Source organism: Periplaneta americana, chromosome 7 (genome assembly GCF_040183065.1).
Source record: "Periplaneta americana isolate PAMFEO1 chromosome 7, P.americana_PAMFEO1_priV1, whole genome shotgun sequence".
Taxonomy (NCBI): Eukaryota; Metazoa; Arthropoda; class Insecta; order Blattodea; family Blattidae; genus Periplaneta; species Periplaneta americana.
Window position 1 is genome coordinate 3,810,974 of NC_091123.1, and position 20,292 is coordinate 3,831,265.

A 20,292-nucleotide genomic window follows, 5' to 3' on the forward strand; every position below is an offset into this window, starting at 1 on the left:
AAATAAATCTAATTTGTATCTTAAATCTAAGTTCGAACTAAAACCCACGAGTATGATATGTTCATATCTGCACAAGTACCTTTCAACACTACACTCATTTCGCTGTCAACTCACTCACTGCACTGGAACTACGACACATTTCACTGATTCTATCCTGATTTCACTAACACTCCAAAAACATTTCACTGTTCAAATACTTTGCACTGCCACTATAAACTATAAAGCTTCCCTGACAGGAACACATTTCACTGACACAACACACTTCACTCACACAACATAATTCTTCACTGATACAACACTTCAATAACAACATATCATTTACATCCTTTACATACTGTGTATAATTACCGTCTATTAGTAAAGTCCTTAAGCCTATTTTTAAATACGTTTTTGGTTGTTGGTAGAGACTGTAGTAAGTCTGCAGGTAAAGCATTCCAGTCCCTGATAGTACGATTGAGAAAAGAAAACTTTCCAGTGTCCGTCCTCTGTCATCTTTCCCTCAATTTATATGAGTGGTCGTTCCTTGAAGAGTAATTTGGCGGCTGCAACCTATTGATCAGTATTGAAAAATATTTGCCATAGACTGATTCGTATTGCTAAAGATTTGATAAGATTTTAAAACATGTGCTTCAAATTCATTGTAACCTAAGTAGGCCTGCCTACCTACTGGATACCCTATTACAGCATAAATATGTAAATCCATTGGAGAATTACTAAGCTTTAGGATACAATATTTACCCTAAAACAAAGAATATTAGTATTTTACGATTACATACTTTTTTAAACAAAATATTTATGATTAGGCTAGCATTTCCCCACTTTTAGAGAGAGGAACAGAGATTAAGGGTTTTTTAGAAGAAGGTTCTTAGGAAAATATTTGGGGCTAAGAGGGATGACGTTACACGAGAATGGAGAAAGTTATACAACTCAGAACTGTACGTATTGTATTCTTCACCTGACATAATTAGGAATACTAAATTCGGACGTTTGAGATGGGCAGGACATGTAGGACGTATGGGCGAATTTAGAAGTGTATATAAAGTTTTAATTTATATTTCCATTGTACGGAATGGAAATATTAAAATTGGAGATTTATCCTTCGAAGAGGTGGAAAAATTGAAATATCTTGGAGCAACAATAACAAATCTAAATGACACTCGGGAGGAAATTAAACGCAGAATAAATATCGGAAATGTCTGTTATTTTTCAGTTGAGAAGCTCTTATCATCCAGTCTGCTGTCGAAAAATCTGAAAGTTAGAATTTATAAAACAGTTATATTACCGGTTGTTCTGTATGGTTGTGAAACCTGGACTCTCACTTAGAGAGAGGAACATAGGCTAAGGATTTTTGAGAATCAGGTGCTTAGGAAAATATTTGAAGCTAAGAGGGATGAAGGTACAGGAGAATGGAGAAAGTTACACAACGCAGAAATGCACGCATTGTATTCTTCACCTCACATAATTAGGAACATTAAATCCAGACGCTTGAGATGGGCAGGGCATGTAGCACGTATGGGCGAATCCAGAAATGCATATAGAGTGTTAGTTGGGAGGCCGGCGGGAAAAAGACCTTCGGGGAGGCCGAGACGTAGATGGGAAAATATTATTAAAATGGATTTGAGGGAGGTGGGATATGATGATAGAGACTGGATTAATCTTGCTCAGGATAGGGACCGATGGCGGGCTTATGTGTGGGCGCCAATGAACCTTCGGGTTAATTAAAAGCCAGTAAGTAAGTATTGAAAGCTTTTTTGTCTATGCGAAGTTGCTTAAACTCAGTATTCTTTAACTGTCAAAGGTTCATATCTTATATTTCTTTTATATGTGAATGTAAAGTGTAATCGAAAAAAACATTATATATATATATATATATATATATATATATATATATATATATATTGTGGAACAATATTAATAATAACGCCATGTTCTTTACTAAATTGCAACCTTACTAGTTTTCATTTTTTCGTAATATTTCACTTTTCTTATTTCAGAACATGCTCTAGAACAGCGAACTTTTATGAGACGTCATGTTGAAGAAAGACGAAAATTAGAGACGGAAATCAAATCCTTGAAGTCAGAAGTAGAGATGCAAAGACAAAATATGGTAATTGGAGAATTAAGAGAAAGACTATCAGTAGCCAAGCGAGTAGAGCAACAAGCTAATATTAGTAGATTCATTATTTTTAAATTAAAGGGCGAGTAAACTAAGCAGAGTTATCAGGTTGAAATTTCAAATAGGTTTGCTGCTTTGGCAACTGCTGACGAAGGTGAGGAAGAGTTAGGTGTTAATAGCGTGAGGGGCAATATCCGAGATATCTAGTTGAAGCAAGTAAAGCGATAGTGTTGGAAGTAAATCCCCAAAAGACTAAGTATATGATTATGTCTCGTGACCAGATTATTGTACGACATGGAACTAAAAAAATTGGAGATTTATCTTTCGAAGAGGTGGAAAAATTCCAACACTGTATCTTGGAGCAAGAGTAACAAATACAAATGACACTCGGGAGGAAATTAAACGCACAATAAATATGGAAAATGCCTGTTATTATTCGGTTGAGAAGCTTTTGTCATCCAGTCTGCTGCAAAAAAATCTGAAAGTTAGAATTTATAAAACAGTTATATGACCGGTTGCTCTGTATGGTTGTGAAACTTGGACTCTCACTTTGAGAGAGGAACAGAGATTAAGGGTGTTTGAAAATAAGGCTCTTAGGAAAATATTTGGGGCTAAGAGGGATGAAGTTACAGGATAATGGAGAAAGTTACACAACACAGAACTGCACGCATTGTATTCTTCACCTGACATAATTAGGAACATTAAATCCAGACGTTTGAGAAGGGCAGGGCATGTAGCACGTATGGGCGAATCCAGAAATGCATATAGAGTGTTAGTTGGGAGACCGGAGGGAAAAAGACCTTTGGGGAGGCCGAGACGTAGGTTGGAAGTTAATATTAAAATGGATTTGAGGGAGGTGGGATATGATGGTAGAGACTGGATTAATCTTGCTCAGGATAGTTACCAATGGCGGGCTTATGAACCTCCGGGTTCCTTAAAAGCCAGTAAGTAAGTAAGCACCTTATTTTCAAACCCCTTAGCCTCTGTTTCTCTCTCAAAGTGAGATTCCAAATTTAAAAACCATACAGAACAAGTGGTAATATATCTGTTTTATAAATTCTAAATTCGTAATGCAATAAGTAATTCATTTTCACTAGAATGTATATGATTTCTTTGTATTACGCGTTGGATAGTCAGGTCTCCGTGATACTATGTGACATTCAAGTTTTAATCCTTGGCTGGTTGAGCACTAAGATAAAGAATATTAGGATTATTGTAATACTAATCACTGCTCTAATTTTTCATGTATACAGAATGAGATCCTACAGATGAGACATGCGGAAAAACAGCACAAAGAGGAGATCCTGGATTTGAGACTGAAAATCAAGGAGATGAACCACGCTGCGAAACAAAGAAATGAGGAAATCGCTATGAAAGAGGGGCAACTGGCGAGAGATAAGATAGGTAATATTTATTCAATTATTATTATTTATCTCTTTCAAGAGAATATTGTTGATAGTTGCACTGTATTATGATAAGAGATGGTATAGCTATTTTCGGTATAGTCGGAGGCGCCGATTTTGGCAGCTGATCTCAATGCAGTGTTGCCATACCTACAGATTTAGCAGGAGATTTCCTGTTTTTCCATGGAATGTACTGTTCTACTGATTTTTATGTTAAAAGTCGGAATTTCTCCTGCCTTTTTGACACGCTGCAGTGACCCAGTTCTATGCCCGGATTACTTTAGTACACATAGGCCTATATTACGTCATCATGTCTTTTTTTTGCATCTTATACACAAGTCAATGCTTTCATTTGTCTCCCTGCTCATATCGCGTCGCCACAATGATGCTTACAAGAAGCAAGGAGACGGCTCTGCGGCGGAGTATGATATCAGCACCAGTGCTGCCAACACATAAATCGTATCCCCGTCAGTCTAACACCCGGAAATCCGTCAGAATCCGTCAAAATTACAATAGTACATTGTGCAACGAGCCTATAATGGTAGTAATTAAGACGCGAGTATGTTTGTTTATGAAACGAGAGCAAGCGAGTTTCATAATTTTCATACGAGCGTCCTAATTACCATTATAGGCAAGTTTCATACGACTTTTTATGCTGGACCATATTTCTAACTTGAAATTATTCATATGTATTCATGTTATGGTTATCTAAGCGAAGAGCGGAACTGACCTTCTAAATTGTGAGATGTGCGCAGACGCGAAAGTATTTTGATTTTTTCCGAGGAACGAATGTCATTGACCTTGATATAATCTAGAGTATAACATGAACTTTAATATTGATATAACCTGGAAATTGATTTAGAATTGAAAAACGAGATGACAAATTGAATTTATTTGAATATTATTTACAATTAACGCTAATTATTATAGTAACAGAACATAACCTTCTGCGACAGTATTGGATTTCCAGCCTCCGTGACGTTTCGCTAGTTGTCTTTCGATTGCATATCCGAGAATAATCGATACTTGCGCCTTCATATTGCCACAATGGTGTTTTCTGATTGGTGGAACACCTGAACTTTAATGAATAGCTGTACTTTAATGAGGTCCATTAAAAGGGCTGATAGCAGGTGTATAATTATTACATTTCGGCATGGTCTAGCATAAAAAAAAATAATAATAATAATCATAATAATAATAATAATAATAATAATAATAATAATAATAATAATAAGGCCCACTCAATAAATCAATAGACAAATAAAAGCAAATATTAACGCAACTTTCTTACCAATCTTGATTAAAGTAATAATAATAATAATAATAATAATAATAATAATAATAATAATAATAATAAGGCCCGCTCAATAAATCAATAGACAAATAAAAGCAAATATTAACGCAACTTTCTTACCAATCTTGATTAAAGTAATAATAATAATAATAATAATAATAATAATAATAATAATAATAAAAAGTCAAAAGACGATGTAAATCGTAATTTCCGCCAGATAATCCGTCACCCGTCAAAGCCATTTTTTTCCCGTCCGCTACATTGAAATTCCGTCAGTTTTGAGGAATTTCCGTCCAGTTGGCAACACTGATCAGGACACAGCAGATAAAGACAGTGTTCTATACACGTGGCTCAGAGTTAAGGGTCTCTCCAATCCACTCGATAGTCTGAACATAATTACAGAATGGTAGAGGACGAATGTTTGAAACCTTATCACGAAAGGATGCAAACCCTCTTCCTCACTCACACACACACACGCACACACACACACACACACACAAGTATATAATCTTCATGCAACGTAAGCATGTGATAACTGTCGTCAATTTGCAAAATTCAAGAAATTGAAATATTAATAATAATGGTTATTCTTTTTACTCAATCCGCCACTCGTATATTTCAAACAGAAAGAAAATAACTGAACTTGGATCATATAACTTAATCGGAGAAATTTCTTCAGTCAAAATTGACTTTAGTTTAAGACAAATTAATCTCAGATTAGACTTTATACAACACAAAATTCCAAGTTCAGCTACAACGAGGATCAATTTAACCTCTGATCTAATATTAAATGGTTTATACAATAGGCCCTTAATGTTCGTATTTCGTAAAACTCCGTCTTATCTTTTGACTAAGGATTAACAGACACCTACATAGGGTTTGAGGAGATTTAAGATGATTAGTCAGTCCGTTGATTATAGAATAGTTTTATATATATATATATATATATATATATATATATATATATATATATATTGTCCTAAATAAATTGAAAGTTCATCAAGACTTCACTTAGAGCGCTGGTACATTAAACCAGAGGTCCCGGGATCGATACCCGGCCCAGGAACAATTTTTCCCCTGATATTATTCAAATCTGCTTCACAGGGAGCTTCACCTGAAAGGCTAGATTTGCATAATGTATACGTCACTGTGTACGTTAACAGAAAACCACAATTCCAAGTCACACAGAGATTGTGTGCACTCGATGTGGGTCTCTGGCGTTTCGTCAGCCCACGGGTTTTTTGTGGATATAAAGGGAAGTTGAGACGGTGTCGGGTGGAGTTCCCGGGTAGCTCAGTTGGTAGAGCGCTGGTACGTTCAACCAGAGGACCCGGGATCGATACCCGGCCCAGGAACAATTTTCCCCCTGAAATTATTCAAATCAGCTATACAGGGAGCTTCACCTGAAAGGCTAGATTTGCAAAATATATACGTCACTGTGTACGTTAACAGACAACCACAATTCCATGTCACACAGAGATTGTGTGCACTCGATGTGGGTCTCGCGTTTCGTCAGCCCACGCGAGTTGTGTGGATATAAAGGGAAGTTGAGACGGTGTCGGGTGGAGTTCCCGGGTAGCTCAGTTGATAGAGCGCTCGTACGTTCAACCAGAGGTCCCGGGATCGATACCCGGCCCCGGAACAATTTTTCCCCTGAAATTATTCAGAATAACTTTGTTTTCTATTTTGTGCATTTTTCAGTAGCAGCACACAGCGAAGGACAAATAAATATGTGCAAATTAAAATCTTTTAAAATCTATTATAGCATTCCAGAAAGCTGAAAAGGAGAAAATCCACCTCAAAGGAGAACTGAAAAAAACAAATGCGGATTTGAAAGTACTCAAACAACAAAATGCCGCCCATGAAATGAATGAGAGGAACCTACAGAAAAGCCTTCAGGATGCTCACGAGGCAAGACAAAATCTGAAAAGGGAATTGGAAGAGGTACAAATAATTCTGTGTCCAAGTTTTGTTGGTTACTTCTGATATAGATATCTAACACACTCAGGTCTTTCCCGGTTGATGATGCCTCTTATTTCATACAATTTAATTGATAAACGGTAAACTAATACATCTAATGGATGAAGAAGGATTAAAAGTACAGGCAAGTAATTGTACGGTGGGAACTTCCTTGCTTCAGTTTGAACAGAACAGGAATTATCTAGAGCGCAAACATTAATGTATTCCTTTCCCCTAACGTTATTTAAATATATTTAGTTCATGTACATCAGTTATTCATAGATTTCAAAATGCGTATGACTCGGTTAAGAGAGAAATTTATATAATATTCTTATTGAATTTGGTATTCCCAAGAAACTAGTTCGATTAACTAAAATGTGTCTCAGTGAAACTTACAGCAGAGTACGTATAGGCCAGTTTCTACCTGATGCTTTTCCAATTCACTGCGGGCTAAAGCAGGGAGATGCACTATCACCTTTACTTTTTAACTTCGCTCTAGAATATGCCATTAGGAAAGTTCAGGATAACAGAGAGGGTTTGGAATTGAACGGGTTACATCAGCTGCTTGTCTATGCGGACGACGTGAATATCTTAGGAGAAAATCCACAAACAATTAGGGAAAACGCGGAAATTCTACTTGAAACAAGAAAAGAGATAGGGTTGGAAGTAAATCCCGAAAAGGCAAAGTATATGATTATATCGCGTGACCAGGATATTGTACGAAATTGAACTATAAAATTTGGAGATTAATCCTTCGAAGAGGTGGAAAAATTCAAATATCTTGGAGCAACAGTAATAAATATAAATGACACTGGGGAGGAAATTAAAAGCACAATAAATATGGGAAATGCCTCTTATTATTCGGTTGAGAAGCTTTTGTCATCTAGTCTGCTGTCAAAAAAATCTGAAAGTTACAATTTATAAAACAGTTATATTACCGGTTGTTCTGTATGGCTGTGAAACTTGGACTCTCGCTTTGAGAGAGGAACAGAGATTGAGTGTATTTGAGAATAAGGTTCTTAGGAAAATATCTGGGGATAAGAGGGATGAAGTTACAGGAGAATGGAGAAAGTTACACAACACAGAACTGCACGCATTGTATTCGTCACCTGACATAATTAGGAACATTAAATCCAGACGTTTGAGATGGGCAGGGCATGTAGTACGTATGGGCGAATCCAGAAATGCATATGAAGTGTTAGTTGGGAAGCCAGAGGGGAAAAGACCTTTTGGGAGGCCGAGACGTAGATGGGAAGATAATATTAAAATGGATTTGAGGGAGGTGGAATATGATGGTAGAGACTGGATTAATCTTGCTGAGGATAGGAACCAATGGCGGGCTTATGTGAGGGCGGCAATGAACTTCCTGGTTTCCTTAAAATTCAGTAAGTAAGTAAAGAAAAGGAATTTACTTCCAATCAGACTGCATAAACCGGTGATAAATAGTGTTACATGACAAGTTTCTTTTCAGACAATGAAAGAAAAAGATATTCTAGGAACGCAAATGGTCAGGCGAAACGACGAACTGTCTTTGCTCCAAGAGAGAGAAAAAGTCCTGCAGAGCCGAGTCCAACAAGGCGATATACAATATCAAGAAAGACTTGAAGACGTTCGTCTACTGAAGATAGAAGTAAAAAAACTGAGGTAAGTGTCCAGTGCATGCGTCCCTGTCTCAGAACTTCATTGATAAGTTCCCATCTGTGGGATCATGTTTCAGTTTTATTGTGACAAATACCTTTTTTTTTAGTAGGTTATTTAGAGATTTAGATTAGAGATTTATATAAGGGCATAAAGGAATTCAAGAATGGATATCAGGCAAGGGTAAACGTGATCAAGGATCAGAATGGTGACTTGCTTGCAGACGCTCATTCAATCCTGAGCAGATGGAAAATCTATTTTGGACAACTCCTAAATATACATAGGCCAAATAGAAATGATCGGTACGAAATTGAAATACAAACTGCTGAGCCATTTGTACCCGAACCCACTCTTTCTGAAGTCGAAATTGCGATAGAAAATCTGAAAAATTATAGGTCTCCAGGTATCGATTAAATTCCTGCGAATTAATACAAGAGGGTGGGAGTGCATTATATAGCGAAATTTATAATCTTGTACTTGCTATTTGGGAAAAGGAAATTGTACCATATCAATGGAAGGAGTCCATAATCGTACCTATTTTTAAGAAGGGGGACAAGACTAACTGTAGTAACTTTCGAGGAATATCACTTTTGTTGACGTCGTACAAAATTTTGTCCAATATTCTTTTGAGAAGATTAACTCCATATGTAGATGAAATTATTGGGGATCATCAGTGTGGTTTTAGGCGTAATAGATGAACTATTGACCAGATATTTTGTATTCGACAGATAATGGAGAAAAAATGGGAGTATAAGGGTACAGTGCATCAATTATTCATAGATTTCAAAAAGGCTTATGACACGGTTAAGAGAGAAGTTTTATATGATATTCTTATTGAATTTGGTATTCCCAAGAAACTAGTTCGATTAATTAAAATGTGTCTCAGTGAAACATACAGCGGAGTCCGTATAGGTCAGTTTCTATCTGATGCTTTTCCAATTCACTGTGGTCTAAAGCAAGGAGATGCACTATCACCTTTACTTTTTAACTTTGATCTAGAATATGTCATTAGGAATGTCCAGGATAACAGAGAGGGTTTGGAATTAAACGGGTTACATCAGCTGCGGATGACGTGAATATCTTAGGAGAAAATCCACAAACGATTTGGGAAAAGACGGAAATTTTACTGGAAGCAAGTAAAGTGATAGGTTTGGAAGTAAATCCCGAAAAGACAAAGTATATGATTATGTCTCGTGACCAGAATATTGTACGAAATGGAAATATAAAAATTGGAAATTTATCCTTTGAAGAGGTGGAGAAGTTTCGAATATCTGGGAGCAACAGTAACAAATATAAATAACACTAGCGAGAAAATTAAATACAGAATAAATATGGGAAATGCCTGTTATTATTCGATTGAGAAACTTTTATCATCCAGTCTGCTGTCGAAAAATCTGAAAGTTAGAATTTATAAAACAGTTATATTACCGGTCGCTCTGTATGGTTGTGAAACTTGGACTCTCACTTTGAGAGAGGAATAGAGAATAAGGGTGTTTGAGAATAAGGTTCTTAGGAAAATATTCGGGGCTAAGAGGGATGAAGTTACAGGAGAATGGAGAAAGTTACACAACACAGAATTGCACGCATTGTATTCGTCACCTGACATAATTAGGAACATTAAATCCAGACGTTTGAGATGGGCAGGGCATGTAGCACGTATGGGCGAATCCAGAAATGCATATAGAGTGTTAGTTGGGAGGCCGAATGGGAAAAAGACCATTAGGGAGGCCGAGACGTAGGTGGGATATGATGATAGAGACTGGATTAATCTTGCTCAGGATAGGGACCAATGGCGGGCTTATGTGAGGGCGGCAATGAACCTCCGGGTTCCTTAGAAGCCAGTAAGTAAGTATGCGTGCAATTGTTAATCGCGTTGGTCGTTCTGTGGTGTACTCACGTCTCCATTGCCGTTGAACTTTCTAAAACATTCTCGGTTCTCCAATACACTACAAAATTGCTTTCCGCTGTTCAAACAATAATCTTGGCTCCTTTTTGTTGTTGATTGACCTGTCGCACAGCAATGCTGGCATAACATATGTGACTTTCATTTGTTTACAGAACATCATTCAAACATTTCTGTTGTTTTTCGGTCCAACTTTAAAATATATTAAATAGATATCTCCTGTCAAAGTGTGTATACATTTTTTCGCCACCCTCTGTATACTATATGAAAACGTTTTCAAATATTTTCAGACACGAGAAAAACGTCCAAACCAACAACATCGCGAATACAACTGACATGCGGCGCCAGATTCTGAATCTTGAAAGAGACGTGACAAGAGAGAAAGCAAAATCCCGCGCCCTAGAAGAACAGTTGGAAACTCAAACCAATGTCCACCGGTGGAGAATTCTAGAAGTGAGAGCATCTTTGTGAAATATGTCCACTGTATTGTTTCATATTATCTTTTTCAAAATTATTATCGTTGTGTAACAGAACATTGTTTTCCGATTCTGTCTGTCTGTCTCTGTTCTCAATTTACACCTAAGGCTTTTTACGAATTTTATTCATATTTGGTAGGATATGATATGCTGAAAAATATGGAGATAAAATTTATTATCCATGACCATAACGAAAAACATGCCTTTACTAAATACTTTTGCGTTTGTAAAGTAGGCTTTCATTCAACATTACTTTATTCCACTAGTGAGATGAAGACTTTACCTCACAGTTTGAACTTTATCTCACAGTTCATTAGGATTTTCCTAGTACCCGGGCACACACCTATACTTTCCCATTGAACTATTACTCAAGAAGTTAGTATATTAGTTACTAGATGTCACTACCTCTACTACTTTATTACTGTTTCTTAAATATACATACACTCTATCTCCTTCTCTTTTCTCTATCTGCTACGTCGTAATTTGTGCATTGCATCCATATCTATTATGTATTTTTTTTAATCTATAATAATTTACCTTTTGGAAGGCGTGGAGACTTGAGCCTGCGAAGTTGGGTTTGTAGAATTTTTAGAATTTTATAACAACACGCGTTAGTCAACTGAGCTAAACAGACACGATAATTAATTTCGTTTTAATATTCCTCTGAAGTTTACAGAAGTAAAATGTGAAATTATTTTAATCACATTAGTCACGTGAACACTTCTAAATAATCCCTGAAACTTCAAAAAGATGAAAATACACGTTTAAAATGAAAAAATATATATTAAAATTATATAATTAATTATAATTTGTTATTTATCCAAAGCCTTAGATACCATTCTTCACTAATCATGGCCTCCTACATCATGACCTACCTAGTACATGGATCGATTCTAAAATCCATGCCATGGTATGTGATTATATTAGGACTTATTTTCAACATATTTTCTTTTATAAAACATAATTTTGTGCGAGATCGTGCGTATTTGCTTGTTTTCCGCACAGAACCAATACGCGGTAAGTGTGAAATACCACATTCAGTATTCCCAACGTAACACACGTAACAATTTCCCTCTTCTTACCGCTTAAGCGCGACATTCATTTTACTGCTTTAGGTTTTTAACATATTATTTTTGGAAACGTTTAACATAATAATAATAATAATTATAAATTGGAAACTTACCACTACAATTTCACATAAATTGCACTGTTAATTATTGTTTTTAAATATTTGCAAAAATTAAGTAAAGTCTACTACTCCACGAAACTTATTGCATTCCTTATACAACTAACTTTGAGGAAGCCGTGAAAAAATCAACAAGATTCCAGATGCCGATGTTATTACTGCAATATTTTATATAAATAATATTGTTAAAATATTAAAATGAAAAATAAATCATTACATAACCTTACCGTTTGTTTTAAGATCGCATTTATAGACTGGGGGAAAAAAAAGACAGACGTATATCTCGTCCTGCTGGAGTATAGTAAACACAGAAAACATTTTATAGCAACAATGTTGAAGAAAGATATTTTGGTTTTCCGAAGTTGCCGTCATTAAACAGAAACCAACATGGACATTTCATTGCAACTAATTAGAAATTCGTCTTTCATGTATGTAATAAACGATCTTCGCACAAAATAATGTACGATACGCGAGCGGTATGTTTGTTTTCATGTTCTCGGAGATTAAAACAGCTCAACTACATTTCGCTTTTTCAATCATTTCCTCGAACATGAAAACGTCAACATACCGCTCTTGTAACGTATTTTTCTATTTCGTTATGGTCATGGATAAAATTACGTATGGCACTTATGCACTTACCTCACAAGTACCATAAATAACTATTATCGAATACTGTGAATACTTACAAGAGGGGAAAATCCTAGATGAAAGAGAAAGTAAGGAGCTTTCCTGATCAGGATATATCCAGAGAATGTCACATGGAAGGTACAAAATAAATCATGAATTTGATGCCCAATGGGAGTAGGAAGAGAGGTACCCTAGGTCGACTTGAATGGGTTATAATTGAAAATCATTTATACTAATAATAAATCTGTAAGCGAAATTTTCCTTGTAATTTTAGATTTTCCAAAAATAATTGGTGTTAACATGTATAATTAATCATCCTGAAACCGAAAATCGTTTTTTTTTTTTAATTTTTGTTTGTATGTCTGTCTGTCTGTCTGTTTGTCTGTCTGGATGTTTGTTACCTTTTCACGCGATAATGGCTGAACAGATTTCCGTGAAAATTGGTACATAAATTAAGTTCGTTGTAACGTAGATTTTAGGCTATATGGCATTCAAAATACTTTATTTAAAAGGGGGATTGTAAAGGGGCCTCAATTTAATAAACCGAAATGTCTCGCTTATTACTGATTTTTGTTTAAAATGTTACATAACAAACGTTTCTTTAAAAATGATTTTCGATAAGTTTTATCCCAGGCAAAATTATGATAGGACTGATATTTAAGTCTGTCTGTCTGTCTGTCTGTCTGGATGTTTGGTACCTTTTCACGCGATAATGGCTGAACGGATTTCGATGAAAATTGAATATAAATTAAGTTCGTTGCAACTTAGATTTTAGGATATATAGCATTCAAAATACTTTATTTATAAGGGGACCTGAATTAAACAAACCGAAATATCTCGCTTATTATTGATTTTTTTGAAAAATGTTACATAACAAAAGTTTCCTTAAAAATGATTTCCGATAAGTTTTATTCCAGGCAAAATTTTGATAGGACAGATATTTAAGGATATACAAGAGTTTTAAAATAACAATACAAAACATTTCCACCGCCGCCTCAGATTATAGTGTCGTTGTTCCGTAACTGCTATATGCAAAATATTATTTTTTTAGTAGGAAGAAAAACAAATTTATTCACTGTATGGCAGTAGTGCATAGGAGATCATGAATTCTTACATTTTTACACAATCAACTCTATTAATTTGGAGTGATTTATTAAAGGATGCATTAAAGAACAATTCAGAAAAAAGTTAAACGAATTATATTTACACCAAATGAGTGGTGTCTGGACCAAAATGATAGCATTTTAATTATTTAAATACAATTTAAATTAAGTAGCATATTAAACTATTTATTCTTCTATCAAAGACGAATGTTCCCTGGACCCAAACAACACAGAACTGCACGCATTGTATTCTTCACCTGACATAATTAGGAACATAAAATCCAGGCGTTTGAGATGGCCAGGGCATGTAGCACGTATGAGCGAATCCAGAAATGTATTTAGAGTGTTAGTTGGGAGGCCGGAGGGAAAAAGACCTTTGGGGAGGCCGAGACGTAGATGGGAGGATAATATTAAAATGGATTTGAGGGAGGTGGGATACGATGGTAGAGACTGGATTAACCTTGCTCAGGTTAGGTACCAATGGCGGGCTTATGTGAGGGCGACAATGAACCTCCGGGTTCCTTAAAAGCCAATAAATAAGTGTTTGAATCTACAGAAGGAAGAAAGCGAACAATTGCAGCAGCACCACTACGCTTACCTGCATTATTTGTTAAATAGGATCCGTCTGTAAAATATGTAACCACTCACTGAGAGGATTATTTAAATTACTCATTTTTTAATGTCTGCAGAATTATTCTTACATCTTAATAATATTAATTGTAAAACAACTCTAAGTGATTGTGTTTTAAAAGCAAATTTTATTTAATTTAAATAGCTGTAATTTATGTTTTATATCTTAAACCAGACGTGGAAAGCTCTGTTGGGATTTCAAGCATACCCCTCGCAAGAACATACAGGGCTTTACTCATTCTTGAATTACAGTTGTTTCTATCTTCCATGATTTTTCTTTTTCCTGTCGAAAAAACATTGAAAATCTGGTATATCGTCTTAGAGAACCTCTACAGTTGTTATTTTACAGTATATGAAGAGGTACATAACATTAAATGCAAGTACTTTGATAGTTGTGTATTTATTGTTCTTTCCCTTTGAACACAGGGGACAGATCCGCCTGCATTCGACCTGATCCAGAAGAATCAAGTTCTTCAAAAGAGATTACTGGCGATATCAGAAACAATAACTGAACGAGATGCCCAGCTACAAGACTCCCAGAACTTATGTAAAAGTCTGAAGGACCGCCTGTCCCGTCAGCCTGGACCAGACCTAGTTCTCCGCCTCCAAGAAGCCCAACATGCTGTTCGAGAAAAAGGAAAGAAAATAAAGGTTTGTTACTCATATTGTTCAGAATACCAGCTTAAGAAATTGGTCGAAAGAGGTGCTGCCGGGATTTTTCAATTGCTAGTGAATATGTAATAATCTCACAATATTTCGAAATTGTGTCCAGCTTCATTCTTGTGCTGAGCAATGGGGTGAGGAGAATGTCCTAATCATTAGGGACGTTCAAATAGCTGAATCATGTGATTTACTAGCAATGGGTATTTTAATAAAAAGGAAGTGACGCTAAATTTAAGTGACCAGCTTAACAGAGAGGGATTGAAAGGTAAAATAAAAAGTACAGATGTATTAAGAAAGTTAACCTCATCTGTGACTCTGGCACACTGTCACAGGTGACCCAGGTTCGATCCCCACCCAGGTCGTGATGAAATTTGTGATGGACAAAAGAGACGTTGCAGCAGGTTTTTCTCGTGGTACCCTCGTTTTATATAATATTCTTATTGAATTTGGTATTCCCAAGAAACTAGTTCGATTAATTCAAATGTGTCTAGCGAAAAATACAACAGAGTCCGTATAGGCCAGTTTCTATCAGATGCTATTCCAATTCACTGTGGGCTAAAGCAGGGAGATGCACTATCACCTTTACTTTTTAACTTCCCTCTAGAATATGCCATTAGGAAAGTTCAGGATAACAGAGAGGGTTTGGAATTGTACGGGTTACATCAGCTGCTTGTCTATGCGTATGACGTGCATGTGTTGGCAGAAAATCCACAAACGTTTAGGGAAAACAAGGAAATTCTACTTGAAGCAAGTAAAGAGATAGGGTTGGATATAAATCCCGAAAAGACTGAGTATATGATTATGTCTCGTGACCAGAATATTGTACGAAATGGAACTATAAAAATTGGAGATATATCTTTCGAAGAGGCGGAAAAATTCAAATATCTTGGGGCAACAATAACAAATATAAATGACACTCGGGAGGAAATTAAACGCAGAATAAATATGGGAAATGCCTGTTATTATTCGGTTGAGAAGCTTTTGTCATCTAGTCTGCTGTCAAAAATTCTGAAAGTTAGAATTTATAAAACAGTTATATTACCGGTTGTTCTGTATGGTTGTGAAACTTGGACTCTCACTTTGAGAGAGGAACAGAGGTTAAGGGTGTTTGAGAATAAGGTTCTTAGGAAAATATTTGGGGCTGAGAGGGATGAAGTTACAGGAGAATGGAGAAAGTTACACAACAGAGAACTACACGCATTGTATTCTTCAGCTGATATAATTAGGAACATTAAATCCAGACGTTTGAGATGGGCAGGGCATGTAGCATGTATGGGTGAATCCAGAAATGCATATAGAGTTTTAGTTGGGAGACCGGAGGGGAAAAGACCTTTGGGTAGGCCGAGACGTAGATGGGAGGATAATATTAAAATGGATTTGAGGGAGGTGCGATATGATGGTAGAGACTGGATTAATCTTGCTCAGGGTAGGGACCGATGGCGGGCTTATGTGAGGGCGGCAATGAACCTCCGGGTTCCTTAAAAGCCATTTGTAAGTAAGTAAGTTGTAAGTAAGTGGTAGTGACGGCAGTGATTTGATAAAATATGTTTTTGTCTTTATTGTTTTCAGTGTTTGACAGCCCAACTGTCCATGAATGAAGCAATGGCGAAAGAATACAAATCCGACTTGGAGAAAGTAAACGAAGAACTAAAGCTCGAAAAGTATCAGTATTTCGCACAAGTAAGTTTGAGTCTTTATCTCTGATTTTCTAACTTCATAGGTCCATGGCTCCTTTGATCTCCTATAGCTCCCATATATCAAAAGAAAAGACATAATCATCAATTTCACGGATTAAACTATATTTGGTTTCTTCCAATCTAGGGAATGTCGTAATGAATGCAATTATTGAAATTTGAGTGTGTCATATTAGTGGGGCGATGGAAGAAGGGTGAAGGAAAGGAAGTGGTGTGTGTGAATTCAGAAAAGGATTTCTCCCTCAAACTTATTTGCAATATGTGTATTTCGCATTTTAAAGCAGGGAATTTCCATGTAACTTTGAAGTTTGTTTTAGGCTATACTGCGAGTACTTAAGAGTATGCAATGTTTTTATTTATTTTACTCCGCATTTTAATAGTTCATTATGCAACGAGCCTATAATGATAGTAATTAAGAAGCGAGTATGGACGTTTATGAAGCGAGCGCAAGCGAGTTTCGTAATTTTCATACAAGCTTCTTCATTACCATTATATTCGAGTTTCATACGACTTTTTATGCTCGACCATATTTCTAACTTGAAATTATTCATTTTATTTGTATCTAACTGACCTTGAGCAATACCTCGTAAAATGTGAAATGTGCGCAGACGCTAAAGTATTGATTTTTTCCGAGGAACAGATAGACCTTGTATAAGAACCTACACAGTAAATTAAATATTAACTTTGATATAACATTGAAATTAAATTAGACATTGAAAAACGAGATGACAAATTGAAATTATTTGAATATTATTTACAATTAACTCCAATTATTATACTAACAGAACATAACCTTCTGCGACAGTATTGGATTTCCAGCCTCCGTGACTTTTCGCTAATTCTCTTTCGATTGCATATCCGAGAATAATCGATACTTGCGGTTTTATAACGGTACAAAGCTGACTTGTCATTGGCTGAACACCTATACTTTAATGAGTAAGTGTAGTTTAATGACGTGCATTAAAGGACTGCTACCAGGTGTATAATTACTACATTTCGGCATGGTCGAGCATAAACATATTTTACGTTGTGACTGAAATTATTTAACCATGGAAGCTAAATTCAACTCAATTCCATGATCAGTCATGATTTTGACGTCACTTGTTTGTGTAAGAACGGTTTAAACATTTTTATGTGCATAGTAACTGCTTAATAATTGTATTTTCGGAGTGGAGGTTTTCCTTGTTTTGCCGGCTGTGGAAGAACGGGACAGGAAATCCCTGGACACTGCTATCAGTCTAGAGCTTGGCACACAGTATTCCATTGCTTGAAAATCTATGTTAATAAGATACATGTGTCAGCCCTGAACGACATCCCATGTTTTCGAATTTACTTATAAAATACATGGCAGCAATATTTATCTAATAGAGAGGCGACTTCTTTCTCCATCTCTCTCTGTTTCTGTCATTTGTAGGACACAATATTGCTACATCGCAACACTTTGCTATTCATTTTTGTCATATGTAGGAGGTATTAGGTCCCCTACTCTTTATAGTGTTTATAAATGATCTTGCCCCCCTAATAAAAGATGTACGTCATCCCATATTATTTGCAGATTACACAAGTATAGTATTTACAGCCAATAACTCCAACACATTCCAATCTTAAACAGTGGAAATTCTCTTCAAAATATGTGACTGGTTCTCAGTCAATAAATTGGTATTAAATTGTAACAAAACTAACATAATTCAATTTAAATACTGTCCAAATTCAACCTCGCAAAATTTCTAGCGCAATAATTAATAATAGATCCCTATTAGAAACAACAACAACCAAATTTCTTGGCTTAAAAATCGATAATGTGTTAAATTGGAAAAATCATATTAAAGAAATTACCCCCAAACTAAATTCAGCTTGTTTTGCTATTAGATCTATGCAAAAGATAGTGAATATCAATACCTTAAAAACAATATACTTTGCATACTTCCACTCGGTAATGAGTTTTGGAATAATATTCTGGGGAAATTCCACAGATAGTAACAATATATTCCCATTACAAAAAAGAGTAATTAGAATAATAGTAGGCGCCAAATCTAGGCTATCGTGTAGGACTATTTTCAAAAAACTACAAATAATGCCCATGGCTTGTCAGTATATCTTTTCATTAATAGTCTTCCTCGTATGTAATCGTGAAGACTTTGTAACAAATTCAACAGTTCATAGCATAAATACACGTCAAAAAATGACTTTCATCCTCCATCGGCAAGTCTATCGTGCTATCAAAAAGCAGCAAAATTTTTTAATAGCCTCCCTATCGATATAAAAAATGAAACTCAAAACATAAAATTATTAAGGGCCAAATTAAAGAAGTACCTAATTTCTCACGCCTTCTATTCTGTAGGTGAATTCATGACATTCAATAACGCTTCATGAAATTGATACTAAAACTTTGTGTTGTACTAGTAGACTATATTGTAAATCTCGTCTGTATATATTTCATCTAGACTGTGACTATAAATTAAGACTTTATAATAGTTTTAAGTTTTTTGACTTGTTCCATATTCTAGCTGTAAGCATGTATGAATACCATGGAATGTTAATGAATACAATACAATACAATACAATACAATACAATACAATACAATACAATACAATTGAAGCAGGGAATAGGAGGAAATATTATTAATAATAAAATGTAGTACACTTCTGACCTGGCGAGGTGAATATTTTCCTACAGATTAAACTGTCGTTTTCTACCCAATATGAAGTCACATTTTAGTGAAGTTTCCATCTAAGAAATTTTATTTCTTTGATTTTCAGAAACGACGTGAACAGAAGATGAAAGAAAGGGAAACCAGTGGTGTTACTTTACCCCCTATCAACCCCAGGGGGTGTAAAAACTTAACCATCAAAAGACTCTGAATGTATGTTCTGGACACAGTACAGTACCCAATAAATTCACATGTAACTTATATTTATGGTATTGATTTCATTTATGTGTCCTTAGTCCACTTTTCAAAACATACTATAAAAATGCAGGGAAGTGCGATATATTCACATTTGTAACCCAAATTCTAGAATCCTGATATGAAATAATCTGTTTGTGATTGTGAATGTTACGAAATGTGGTTTTCATTAAACTGAGAGACAATATAGAGAAGCAGACATTTTCATCAGGAGCGGGCACCCATCCAGGTGAGCACCACTTCACCTACTTGTGAGTGTGTTTTGAAAAGTAACGCCTCCTGATATTTATGTGCGAGATCGTGCGTATTTGCTTGGTTTCCGCACAAAACCAATCCGCGGAAAGTCTAAAATTCCACATTCAGTATTCCCAACCTAACACACACAACAATTTCCCTCTTCTTACCGCTTAAGTAACATATTGATTTTACTGCTTTAGGCTTTTAACATATTATTTTTAGAGACGTTCAATATAGTAATAATTACAAATTGGAAACTTACCACTGCAATTTCACCTAAATTGCACTGTTAATTATTGTTTTTAAATATTTGCAAAAATTAAGTAAACTCTACAACTCCACTAAAGTTACTGCATTCGTGATGCAAGTAACATTAAGGAAGCCGTGAAAAAATCAGCAAGGTTCCAGATGCCGATGTTATTACTGCAATATGTTATATAAATAATATTGTTAAAAT

General features: G+C 35.6%; 1 protein-coding gene across 1 annotated transcript; it reads left to right on the top strand.

Moving 5' to 3' along the window:
- The first annotated feature begins 10,532 nt into the window (after positions 1-10,532).
- On the top strand, positions 10,533-19,584 carry LOC138702665 (cilia- and flagella-associated protein 58-like). The gene is made up of 4 exons (XM_069829993.1): positions 10,533-10,766; positions 14,762-14,986; positions 16,568-16,678; positions 19,453-19,584. The coding sequence occupies exons 1-4, from the start codon at positions 10,578-10,580 to the stop codon at positions 19,552-19,554; spliced, it is 627 nt and encodes a 208-aa protein (XP_069686094.1). The 5' UTR covers positions 10,533-10,577; the 3' UTR covers positions 19,555-19,584.
- The last annotated feature ends 708 nt before the right edge of the window (positions 19,585-20,292 follow it).